The sequence below is a fragment of the Pinus tabuliformis genome, chromosome 7 (assembly GCF_031772625.1).
Source record: "Pinus tabuliformis cultivar Carrire ecotype Pingquan chromosome 7, CPIR1, whole genome shotgun sequence".
NCBI classification, from domain to species: Eukaryota; Viridiplantae; Streptophyta; class Pinopsida; order Pinales; family Pinaceae; genus Pinus; species Pinus tabuliformis.
Window position 1 is genome coordinate 1,870,624,253 of NC_142293.1, and position 12,876 is coordinate 1,870,637,128.

General features: G+C 38.8%; 1 protein-coding gene across 1 annotated transcript in view; it reads left to right on the forward strand.

Moving 5' to 3' along the window:
* The window catches only part of RGD3 (ROOT GROWTH DEFECTIVE 3), a 197,896-nt gene that overhangs the window by 156,792 nt on the left and 28,228 nt on the right, over positions 1-12,876 (forward strand). Inside the window, 2 exon segments of the mRNA XM_089460606.1 lie at positions 5,104-5,213; positions 5,318-5,400. Of these exon segments, the coding sequence (XP_089316732.1) occupies positions 5,104-5,213; positions 5,318-5,400 (193 nt within the window).

Consider the following 12,876-nt stretch of genomic DNA (forward strand, 5'->3'; position numbering starts at 1 on the left):
TATGTTGATCATCCTATAGTCCCATGTATGCCCAATTTGCTCAGACAACTTGCAAAGTGTGTTTACTCCCTTGTCAATCCAACCCGTCACTAGTGCTGATGGAGATCTAATAGAGTGGGGGCGCTTGGTCACTGGATCCATTGTGCTGTTAATATCACTACTAACTACAGCTAGGAATCCCACCTAGATCCCAACAACAGTATGGCCCTCAGGCTTCTTTGGTAACCCATGACTTGTGTTGTACTATGCTCCTGGCCATGGATATACCCAGGCACCTAGCTGCTCCATAGGATACCAACTCAATATCTCTTGCCATCCAACCCCAAGAGAGGGATTGAATGCACAAACACCATACATGGAACAAGCCCTCTATCCCGCGAATGCTGCACCTTGCGCAACTCATGTCTCCTCTTCTCGCTCGTCTGGTCAACACATATAATCTACCTAGGTAACACGACCTCTCTCTCACTAATGTGTAGAGGCAAGCCAACAATGCTACAAGCCCCATCAATTATGCATGAAAAGGGATTCTATGGCACTCCAACGTACACCCCTCTAGCTGCATCGTTAGGAACGTCAACCATTCCCCAACATGAGTCAGCTTGGCCATTGACTTGGCACAAACCACTCTCATATCCTCTACTTCATCATTCTACTATAGAATGACCCCTCAGACTGTCTTGGCCTTCTTCCCCATCGCTAGAATGTTGACCCTAAGCCGCTGAATTTGTTGTGGGCGACGATTGTCAAAAATACCTTTCACAACTTTGGATCCCTCTGTACCTTTCGACACATCATCAACGGATATGTCTCCTGCCACCTCACCAATCTGCTGTGTGTTGTTCTCGCCTAAAAACTCAGACACGACCCTGCACACCTTATAGTGGATACCTCAATAACGAATGGCACCTCATCAACTGTGGACACCTCTGTGTCTCCTGGCACCTTGTCAATGGATGGCCCTACGGGTGCATCCTCTACTCTCTCCCCCAAGGTGTCAATCAAAGCTATCAAAGAGTCTCCAACAAGGGTGACTCTTGCATCACTCTAAGTATACCTACATGCTCCTCTTGCGTGCCATCGCCCTCATGCTCAATATCCTCTTGGTCTCACCCTCTAACTGTCCTTGTCCCATCCACTCCTTTTGAAGAGGTCTAGTGCCTTGATTCTGTTGACTTCCCCACATGGTGTAGATGGCTTCCCCTGTGTGGCATGCGCACCTCTAGTCTCTTTGTCATAAGGATGAAGATGGTACTGGTCCATCATCTTCCTCAATTGGGCCAACATCTTCTTATGGATCTTCTCTCGAATTTCTAGTAGACTCCCTCACATCATTGGATTGTCTATAGCTCCACCAATCACTATGCATTCATGCCCAATTCTTCCATGATCTTGCTGACTTCCTCACAATTAGCTAAGATCATGCTCTGATACCATTGTAATATTCCTAATTGGAAAATAATAGTAAATACTAAAAACATGAACTAGGAACAACAATTAAAACTAAAGACCAAGCACGCAAATCAAAACACCATAGAAAATAAGCAGAATAATTGAGTCGTTTTATTAATCAATGGAAATATGGGTACATAATGAATAAGAACAATGGAAGTTGGGCTTGCTATGCAAGCTATGCAAACCCCAAGTGAAATCTCGCTGACCCAACTGTTGAATTGGCTCCAAATTGATAATGCGCACTGACCAAAAAATGTACTATAGGCTACCAAATGGATTTGGAAGTTCTGCTCAAAGCACTGCTTAGAATGCTCTGAAATTTGGGCTCTGAAGTTTGAACTTCTCCCAAAACCCAGAAAAACCCAGGAATGGTTTGGGTTGAATCCAAATGATGAAGAAGCCCTCCAAAATGGTGCAAATGGCTATCTAGTTGACCATATGCCCTATTGGGTTTCTTCCTTGTATATTGCTCAGGAAATTCTGAAAAATTAACCCCGACCGCTACACACCAATCCCAACAAAACCCATAAAGGGTTGCGCCCAATTCTGGCTGACTCGGATGACCCCAAAAAGTGCGAATGGCTTTGGCAGGTAGACTCTGCGCACTGCTTAAGATGCTCTGCTCAAATTTGCTCCAAACATTTGTTGAATAACCACCCAAATTCCACACAAGTTCTCCTCTGAAAATAGGCTTTCTCTCCAACCCCAATCTCTTTTGGAATTTGCCGTTCCTCTCTCCTATGCAAGCTTTAGCCAATGAGCTCTGCGCACCGCATAAATGAGAGAAATTTGGCCATGGAGATTCCCTCAATCTTTGCCATGCAAAATGCCATTGAACTCCTGATACATCCAAGGGAAAACTCTCTCCAGAAGCCAAAAATCTCTAACCCACAACCGCTTCTCCAAAAGTTGTACCATGAACTCCTCTTGCGCCGAGGAAATGCGTAGAGATTATCAAATCTACCGCAATAAGCTCAAGGGAATCCTTGAGTTGGAGTCCCAAATCCATCACTTGGGAGACACTCGAAGTCCTCTGAAATGAGGATGGAATTTCCACTTGGAATTACTGTGTTAAACAACCCCAAGGGAAGATGGAAGGTGAAATGTAATAGTCAAAAGATTATCAACAAATGAGTACATCCTCCTTTTATAATTTCTCCTCATGCTTGTAGACTCCCTTTCTAAATTATTATTTTATTGGTGGGGGCCATTTTCCACTATGTGTCTTTTGCCTCCATTTTAATAAAATAATAATTTGCCGCCAATCTGCAATAAAATAATACTTGCCACCCTTCTCCAAAATAATATTTGCCCCTCTTTATTAATATTACCAAATTTGGGCAAAATTCCCATGGTCACAAAATTGGAGATATTCTAGTTGATTATATTGTGCAACTTATTATTGTCTAACCATAACTTATAGCAGCCATATCTTTGGTCTAGACAGAAAGTATTTAAACCCCAATATAGAACATCTAGTCCTCTCTAGGCCTTGCCATTATCTAGGCCATACTATAGACCTATTTGCCCATCACCTTGAGCCATAGCACTAGAAAATATTTTAGGTGATATAGGGAAGCCTCTCTTGTGGCTGAATTACACTAAAGATCAGGAGAAGGGTTGCTGAGGTGACAAAGGCACCAGGTTTGCTAGATTTTGTGGCAACATGACCTATAGGAGATTGATATATTGAAGCCAATTGTGATCGCAGTGAAAGACGACGAGATGTCTATTATTGCGTTATCCATGTATTGACAGTAGTGCTTGTTATGCAAAGCTCTATGGATGAATTTGCTAATTGGGTGTGGGGCAATAAAGTGTTGAGCCTAATTTAATTTAGTAATTGATTCATTTCCTTAGCTAGAGGCAATGGCATTTGGTTTTTCATTCTCAAATCAGCCCATTGACCATGGAAGTAACACTAGGACATATTGTTGCATGGTGAGTTAATTCATTCCAATAGAGGATGAGAGTACAATAGGTTGTGTGACTAAATATGGGCCTCTTGCTATGATGTTGCATTTGAGAATTTGGACAAAGTTGAAGAAATACAATATATTGTCTGTATGTGTAGTCTATGCCAAAGGTTGTGGAATGCTTTCTTTTCAAACTACGTGCATCTCATACTCGTTGGGTGCAAAGATATGACAATGTCTGTTGTCATGGAATCTTGGAATTAGGTAGGTAGGTATGTATTGATTTATAAAGTAAACACTTAGTGTGACAAGTATATAGATGGTTAAAAAGAGCATTACAACATAGTTCTTTGATGCTGTGCTTGAGTAGCGAATGTAGTTTGCCAATTCTATGCAAAAGTGTTGAAACATGAAAGAGATAACTCCATGACAACCATGGGTTTGTGAGTCACGGTGAATGGAACATTGAAACATTGCAAAATGATAATGAGAAGTGCTTGGTTAATAAGTACTTTGTTCATATACTTATGTTTTCAGAGTAGGAGGGATGCATGAAATGAACTAGGTTGATGTCTCATAGTATCATATGCTCGATACAGTTGTTGTAGACATTTTTTGTGGGTTTTAGATTTAATCACATGTAAATGGGGATACGGCTATAAAACCTTGTTTAGTGATGCATACTCCTGGTTCATTGGATTACTAGTGTAAAACCTAGGCGACATAATCAAGAGGGCATGTTGCTTTTTTGGATACTTGGTCATAAAATTTGAAAGGAGGGATCAGTTTGTGTGAGTTGCTTACCTCAAGTCAAGTTCAAAGGGAGGTATGCCAAGTTAACCTTGATTTGGTCATTATTGCGTTTAACATAAGTAGTTTACAAGCCCATGGTATTGGGTGGTCTGTGTTATTCGATGTGATAAGCCTATTTAAGGTCATGGTGCTTTCCATTGTTTGATGCCTTAAGTAGCATGTGTCTGGCCAGATTCAATAGCACTCTTACAATCTCTATTGGAAAATGCGAAGACCTGAGTCTGCCAACTACAGAAGAGATGCTTTCCATTGTATGATACCTTAAGCAGCATGTGTCTGGCTAGGTTCAATAGCACTCTTACAATCTCTATTGGAAAATGCGAAGACCTGAGTATGCCAACTGCAAAAGAGGTGCTTATTTGCAATATAGATATAGGTTTAAATGGTCTTTGTATACCCAATGTTATTCCAGTTGGGCTGGAATGGTAATGTAGGTGATTATATTCAAAGGCCTTTGCTATTGTCTATATAATTTGTCAGAACATTTATGCTGATTACTAATAGCATTCTTAAAATTTCTAATGGAAAATGTGAAGACCCAAGTATGCCAACTGTAGAAGAAATGGTTGTTTGCAGTATAAAGATAAGTTTAAATGGTCTCTGTATACCCTGTGTTGCACCAATTTGGTTGGAATGGTATTGTAGGTGATCATGTTCAAACTTCAAAGGTCTTTAGTTTCTGCTGGCAAGGTTCTTTAGCTAATGTTTATTTTGTCACTTGATGCAAGCTTGAACAGTTAGCAAGATATGTTTTCTCTTTTAAGTTTTAGTTTTTTTTTCATCATAATATATGGTTGGCTGGATTAGAACATTTGAGCATAATTTTTTATCTTATACATTACTTGTTTTTCATTCTGCAATTTGAGAAATATTGAGCTTGTTTTTTATAATATCTATGACTTATTTGCACCATTTACAGTGTGACATATTTGCGTTTGGATGGTTCTGTTGAGCCTTCAAGATGGTTTGACATTGTAAAAGCTTTCAATTCAGACCCAACCATTGATGTTCTCCTCCTCACAACACATGGTGAGTCAGAACAAATATTTTATTTTTATAGTGTGAAAGGTCATTCATAGGACAACAGTGTTCTGTTACAATCTTTTAAGTGCATTGGATATTATGCAATGCAGTTGGAGGACTTGGTTTAAATCTAACATCAGCAGATACAGTAGTTTTTGTGGAGCATGATTGGAACCCGATGAGAGATCATCAGGTATGCAATCCTTTGTTTTCAATGTTCAAGTTTTATCCAATTTCTTGTGGATCCATCACAAACATTCATTCTAGATAGGTGAGAATAGCTGGAATTCATACAAGAAAATATGTTTTATCCCTCAAATTTTCATTCAGCTATGGATGCAAAGTTTCCCTCTTTTGTTTGGATTCAAAATTCTTAATTAGGGTCTGTCACTGGGGCAACTCTACCCAAGAATTATTGAAAACTCTCGATGTTGATTTCCTTTTGAGTGAATAAAAATACTCCTTACCTTCTTTTGCTGATTGAAAAGTGAACACCAGAAATTGTTACAAATGAAATATTTTTGATCTCTCGAGTTTTTATTCATCAGGCTTGGCCAGCAAGATTTGTCCTTTTTGATTAGCAAAACTCTAAATTTGGGTCTGTCTATGGTATAACTTATCCAAAAATTATTGAAAAATCAATATGTTTATTGGCTTCGACTGAATAAAATTACTCTCATACCTTCTTTTAATGAGTGAAAAGTGAAATTTAGCGTAGCCTTTGCTTGGATCATGTCTCTTTCTAGACTAAGTGCATCTTCTTTGAGTGATTTCTCCATTGTACAGAACTGATGTTCCTTTTATATTGGATATTATGATTTCTTATAATTGGAAAACTTAGTTGTTTTAGTATCAAAGGATCAAATGGAGGCAGCATTGCCCCTGTACCTTTGGTTTTGACAACCCCAACAAAATAAGGCCTAATTCAAATAACCCCACGATGGGCAGCAAGCATCAAAACAACAGCAGGCTCTGCGATTTAGAAAATTGTTAAGTATACTAAATTGGAACCGAGGCAAGCCTCGAAGCTTATTGCAAAAGATCAAATGGAGGCAGTATTGCCCCTATACTTTTTTGGTTTTGATAACTTCAAATAAGCCCATGATGGGCAGCAAGCATCAAAAGAACAGCAGGCTCTGCACTTTAGAAAATGATTAAATATACTTAATTGGAACTTCAGCAAGCTTAGCAGCTTATTGCAAATGATCATAACCTATAAAGCTTGTTATTAATGCGTGAATTCTTCTGATAGGGGGAAGCCACAGTTGCCAGGCTTGATTTGGGACCTGATTTGTTTTGGTTTGAGAGTTGAACTTAAATCAGGACTTGGTAAAGACATTTGAATCAACTTGGAAAAGGCTCTGCACCAGAAAGAATAAACTATAGATTTTCAAGAAAATGTTTTCTTTCTTAGATTATACATGTGATATTACACTGATTTAATGCAAACACACTGAATACAATGCAAAATTAACATATCCAAAGATAACTGTATATCGTACAATGTCCATGAGATAATCATGATCAACGATTGTATCTATTGCCATCATTCATCTATCCGGATATAAAATAAAATTGAAATGTTCCATGGGTGATGCATGAATATCAAGATTCAAGATTCAAAGTCAAATCTGAGATCATATGAAAAAATTTGAAATACTGGATAAATACTTAAAAAATCTGTAGCTTCTAGGAGTTGGTGCCAACAGAAGAACCCTTCTGAAAATTCCAGGACAAATGAGCAAGAATGGGAAAATGAGAAAAAAATGATTCTGGTCAAAGCTGACTTGGAGGTTTTCTTTAAGTGGACGTGTTCATGATTTACACAATGGGTTTTTCCATTTTTTTGTTAGATCTGGCCTGTTTTTTCCTTTTTTTATGAGGGTCTGTGTGGTTCAACCTATAAGTCTGAGTCAGACCCGCTGGGTCCAGGTTGGACTGACCTTGTCCTGGATTGACTTGCAAAGTCCTGTTAGAGGGGAAAACCATCATAAACACTAGAAATTTACACTGATAAAGTTCCATACAGACGAAGGCATCATTGATTTTTAAGATATGTAGTGGCAGTTGGCTTCTCTTAGAATGCTGTAAGATAGGTTGAAGGTCCACTACCACACGTGACTTCTGTCTGTTGCTATTACTTACATCGACGGTAATGATTTTTCACTGGAAGTATTCAATGGAGTGGGACCATAAATAGAGAATCCTACTTGATTGAAACACTGTACTGTTAAAGTCAAGTTGGCTCTAGGTTATGGTCTTCTAGAAGGTCAATTACTACAACTGATCTGTTGATGAAGAAAAAAACTTATATCATGTGACCTACTCCAGTATTGTCAAGAACATAAGCTATGCCCTTCACAAACCACCATGTAGTTAGTTACGTTTGAGCTCGGCCTGAGTAGACCTCTCCATGATATATTTTAAGGGGCTTGCATAAACCCAGCTTGAATTGAGAGGAATTTATAGCAACAAAGGCACATTGCACCATATTTCTTAGTCTTCCATGCATGCTTGTTGCTTGCAATGGGTAATTTTTTTTTTTTTCATAATATTGCAATTGGTAAGGTTGTAAACACGATCTTACACTTCCTCAACTAAAGTTGAAAGGAATTTGGAAACCATGAGAAGCAATTTCTTGGTTCAGATTGGAATTGTTATGAAAACGGAATCTTTTTTATAAATGTCTTGTGGTATCCTCCATTGGCAACTCCTCTATAGCATCCTCCTTTTCTAGTTAGGAGCTAAGCAGCTTTTACAAGAGAATGCCATAACCTGCGAAGGTAATTTTCAATGCTTTGAATCAAGTGTTGCAGAACTCCGACATGGCAATGACTTGGCCAGGGTCTGCATTTTTGTTTTAGTGAGAAGATGTCCAAAGAACTCCTTGTTTTTCTATTATTACTTGGACTTATGAGCCCCATTCATTGATTTTGATCATTAGTTCTATTAATATAATCTCTCTTCATTTCATTGATATCCTTGCATCTTGTCATAACAATGAAGGACTATCATCTTCAAACACAAAATATAGAATTTCAAGACCATAAAGCCCATCATACATGTTTAATTTTATACTATGTTGCATGGGAATCTGTCCCTGCCCAAAAATCCCTCGCACCCAATGTTCTTGTATTCTGCCCCCCTGCGACTTTTACAAGGGTTGGGAATGTCCATAGTTTTTTGGGGACGTCGTCGGGGACTTGGGGATGTCCAAGCCATTCCCAATTCGCCATGGGCAGATTTTGGTTACTTTTCAGTACCGTTTCGTCGTCCTTGAGGGAAAAAACGGTATGTTCCTCCCTCCTTTGATAATAAATCACAAAATCCAAGTAATGAAAATGGGGACAATTCATCGGCTGGCTTGGGTATCGATTCTCTGATTGGACAAACTGTCCATGGAATACTCGATGGATCATTTCTTGCAGGATATCTCATTATTATTAAGATTGGAGGAAGTGATACACTTCTCAAAGGAGCGGTATTTGGACCTGGCATTTCAATGCCACTTCCACAAATAAATGATGTTGCAACAAAAGTAAAACATACAAATACAGGCATGAATATTGGTTTTTCTTCACAACCATCTTCACCTGCATCGTGAACTCCAGTTACCTTGTAAGAAGTGAATGAGTCAACCTTTGTTATCAAAACGATAGCAAAGCCAATTGTCGTGACAAAGGTGGAAAATAACCTCTAAAAACAAACATGAAAATCTTCATCTTCACCAGTAGCTTGGATTTTTGGGCAGAGAAAACATTGTTAATGAAGATATTCATCTTCCCCAGTAGCATGGATTTTTATATGGAGAGAACGTTATTAGTGAGATGTTGGAATCTATTACTCAAGATTACCTACATCGTTTAAATGGCTGGAAGATGGAGGTGAAGATGGCTAGAATTTATTATTTTATAATATAATTTTTCTATGTGGTTCACAGACCTCGGAGAGCGATGACTGCTACATCCACATAATATTGTACCTGGCAGATCCACCCGAAGGGATCACTTCCTGCCGGCTCAACCATAGAGTCTGACCCCGAGGGTGTAGAGAGAATTGAACCAGTGGCCTCTCAATAACAAAGGTGCTTTAGTGACGAGGACTAGACCAATTGAGTTAACCCTTAGGGCTTCATTATATATATATGTATATTATTGCTATCCCTTGGAAAATTTGGGGCTCTAGCCGTACTGGAAACTCGTTCCCCCATTCGTGTCGTCCCTCTGTCCCCGAAGGTAATGCAATATAGATTTTTTTATCAATCTAATGTTCCATTTTCTTTTGTGCACCTTTAACCTCACTATTGTTATGTAGTATGTTTCAAACATACAATATATGTTGAGATTTATAAGGCCCAACAAAAGAATCATTGGAACCAAATGCTACCCAAATTCTAAAGGAGCCTCCTTACAAATGCACTAGAGAGAGATAGGTCTAATGTTCTTGAGAGAGTGTAATAGCCAAGCACAAGTGATGAAAATAGATAACACACAAGTATGTCTAAAAGAATGTTGCTAGTCAAAAGAGAGAACCACAAAATTAAGTGCTCTTAGGGATTATAAGATTGTTCATTTCAGAGCAAGAAGATCACAACATGAGATGATGCAAATGAGAGCTTGAATTGTGTATCTATGATTCTATACTCAAATCAAGTAAGGTGTCCCTTCAAGAGGGGAAGGTGTCCCTCAAGAGGGTCTTATTGGCTCACAAAAAAAGGGCACACACTCTATCAAGTTTAGAGAGCCTAGATATCAAGTTTAACTATGTCATCTTTAATCGCACTTGGTAATACAATAAAATAATCAAGAGTATGACCTTACCCTTAATTACAAGTACACAACAATGCACATGAGTGGGTCATGGCCACATATACAAATTACACAAATAATTTTGACACTTTTCCTTGAGTTTGCTATAGCAAAATCTGACACTTATTGAGACAATGTCTTAAAGCTCAAGTGCGAAACCCACTTCACCTCAAAGGGAGGCCGCTATCATCACCAACCCTCTTCTTGCTTCTAGCCAACTCTCCTTTGGCTCAAGGAGGGGATCTCGGATCTCCCTATGATAGGATTGCTAGGGCTCAATAGATATAACATTTGAGTTGGAAGGGGAGTTCCCCAAACACACACAATTAAAGGATTATCGGATGATCTTGGAGAGGAAGCCCCAACAAAATGATTTTAAGGACTATAAAGAAAAATGGGTGATGGAGGATAGAAGATTAGTGCTTTAGCTTGCCAAAATATCTTTGGGGCATATGGGGTGAAGGAAATAGTGAAACTTGAAAGTATTTTATGGAGTAGATACAAGGCTCAAAAGGACTAGGGCAAATTATCCTACTTACCCTAAGGTTTTAAGTCAAGATTCTCAATTTCCTAAAATGAATTAAGGGAATGAGCTAACCTGATACTTCCTCAAAGACTTGGAGGAAGGGTTAGTTTAATAAAGATCATGAAAGAAATACCCATGCTAACATTGTTGATAGTAGATACATGATTCATCCATCTAATAAAACATTCATTCATCCAAGCTTCCCCATAACCATCCATGAAAAGAGATCAAAATCCACATCAACAATTTCCCCAAGAAAGTTTCTCAACTCATCTATCCATAGCCAAATTATAGAAGAGAAATTGCAGAAATTTTGGACACGCTAAGGGATTTCTTCCCTAATACAACCATGAGAAAATGAGAGGAATTGCACCTTTATTTATGGAGGAGGTGCTCAACTTTGTTTACATTAAAATATTCATTTTTAAGGCCAGAAGGCCCTAATCTAGCCTAAGGAGTGGTAAAATGCTCTCTTCAACAATTAAATAAACTAAATTAATTCAAAAGAAGGAATCTTGCCACATGTACAAAGATCAAGGGGCATAATTCCACAGAAATGACCCATCTCCAATAAATAAGTGGCAAAAAGGGGGTTGTTGGTGCAGCGTCTGGCCTCTAAATGCCCTTCAAGATCCCTTGTACCATAAGCCATGCAAGCCACAACTACATCCTCTTTCAATGGTGAAAGTAGCAGGCTTCAAAGTGGGCAAATCCAGCCCCCAAGATCCTTCAATAACTATTCCATAAAACCAGCCATATGGTTTTTCAAATATCCTCCAAGTCAGCAAATATAACCTTACCTCTCCCTTCATTTGCACATGTAAGGGCTCTAAGTGACTAAGTGCACGTTCTAAGGGTCCTCCAACATGGACGGGGATTATAATATGATTGTTCAATCTTCACAATCATAAATGAGGCCCCACAAAGGTGTTGGCCCTGTTCACATAGTAAATAAGATTTTTTCTTTCTTTCTTGATTTAAATTTGTAAGACGGCTCAAAATTTCAAATTATATATAATTCCAATTACAGGTCAGCTCAATAATTTTTGGCAAATACACAGACAGACACACACACTTATCACAATCATTAGCAAACCAAAATGGTCTTGGGGGGACAAATGATCTGAGGCCAGTTTCAGATTACTAAATATGCTCTCCACAGGGCTGAATTTCAGACTGTAATCCAAGCAACAGAATCCTGGTTACCAAGTTCCTTGAAAATGTGGAGCCTGTTTATAGTCTCTTCTAAAATGTGAATTCAGTGTCTCTCTGGGTGTGCTGCACTTCGTTTGATCTGTGGAAACCTAGAACACCTTGGAGCGGCAACATACACCAGCCTCATACTTCAGACTTTCATCCATAAAGAGCATATTTCGAACACCAGCGACTATTTCTTAGATACCTGAATGGTATGAGTGAATAGCAGTGACTTCAATTTCTTTACCCTCTGCAATATATCAGCATCAAACATGGGCCTATTAACTGCCTTCCAAATTGCTACATGGCATTCCTGTACCCACATGAAGAATTTGCTGGCTTTCTAAATTCTCATCACTCGGTACATTTTGCACATATTGTGAGAAGCTCTTTTTCTATCTGTTGATGCCTGTAGCTCAGATAGGTACTTTTGCACAGGTTCATGTGTCTAGATGTGTGGAAATTGTCTAATTGACTCTTAACCTTAGCAGTTACTTTAATTATTAAAGCAATTTCTTTTTTTGAGAAAAATGAGCTTTAATCTAATGAAATGCAAAGGTTATTTGCATTAGTGAATTAAATTCTCAACTGTTGATCTCAAGTGATATTCAGATGTAATCTCCACTGTCAATCCCTTAGGAGTTAGGACATTAGGGCTGTGGGTTCGGTCAATAACATAATCTCATAAAAAGAAGGCTAGGCTAAGGGAGGAGACATTTTTATTTTTATTTTTTAAAATTAAGTGAACAGAGTGAGCACTAGATAAAAGAAGATCTCAGTGACTGGGTGAAGGACTTTCATCGAAGTGTCCAGGTTCCAGAGAGAAAATAGCAAGAGAAAATTCTGTAAGGAGTCAGCACCAACACAGCCGTACAGAGTTTTCCAGAGGCCGATCCACACATGCGGGTTCAGGAGGGTGCAGAAACAACCACATGGTCTCACACGTGCTGCAGATCACATGCATGAGTCACACGTGGGAGTGCAGCAACAAGAACAGCATGCACAGGGTAAGAATGTGCACGGTCGTGCAATTGCAACCACAGGTTTGAGATCAGGGAGGTCAATCCATAAAATTTAGAGAGCCGTACAACCCATATAGGTGCCCAGAAACTTTCCAGAAAATTTCTTAGTATCGCTG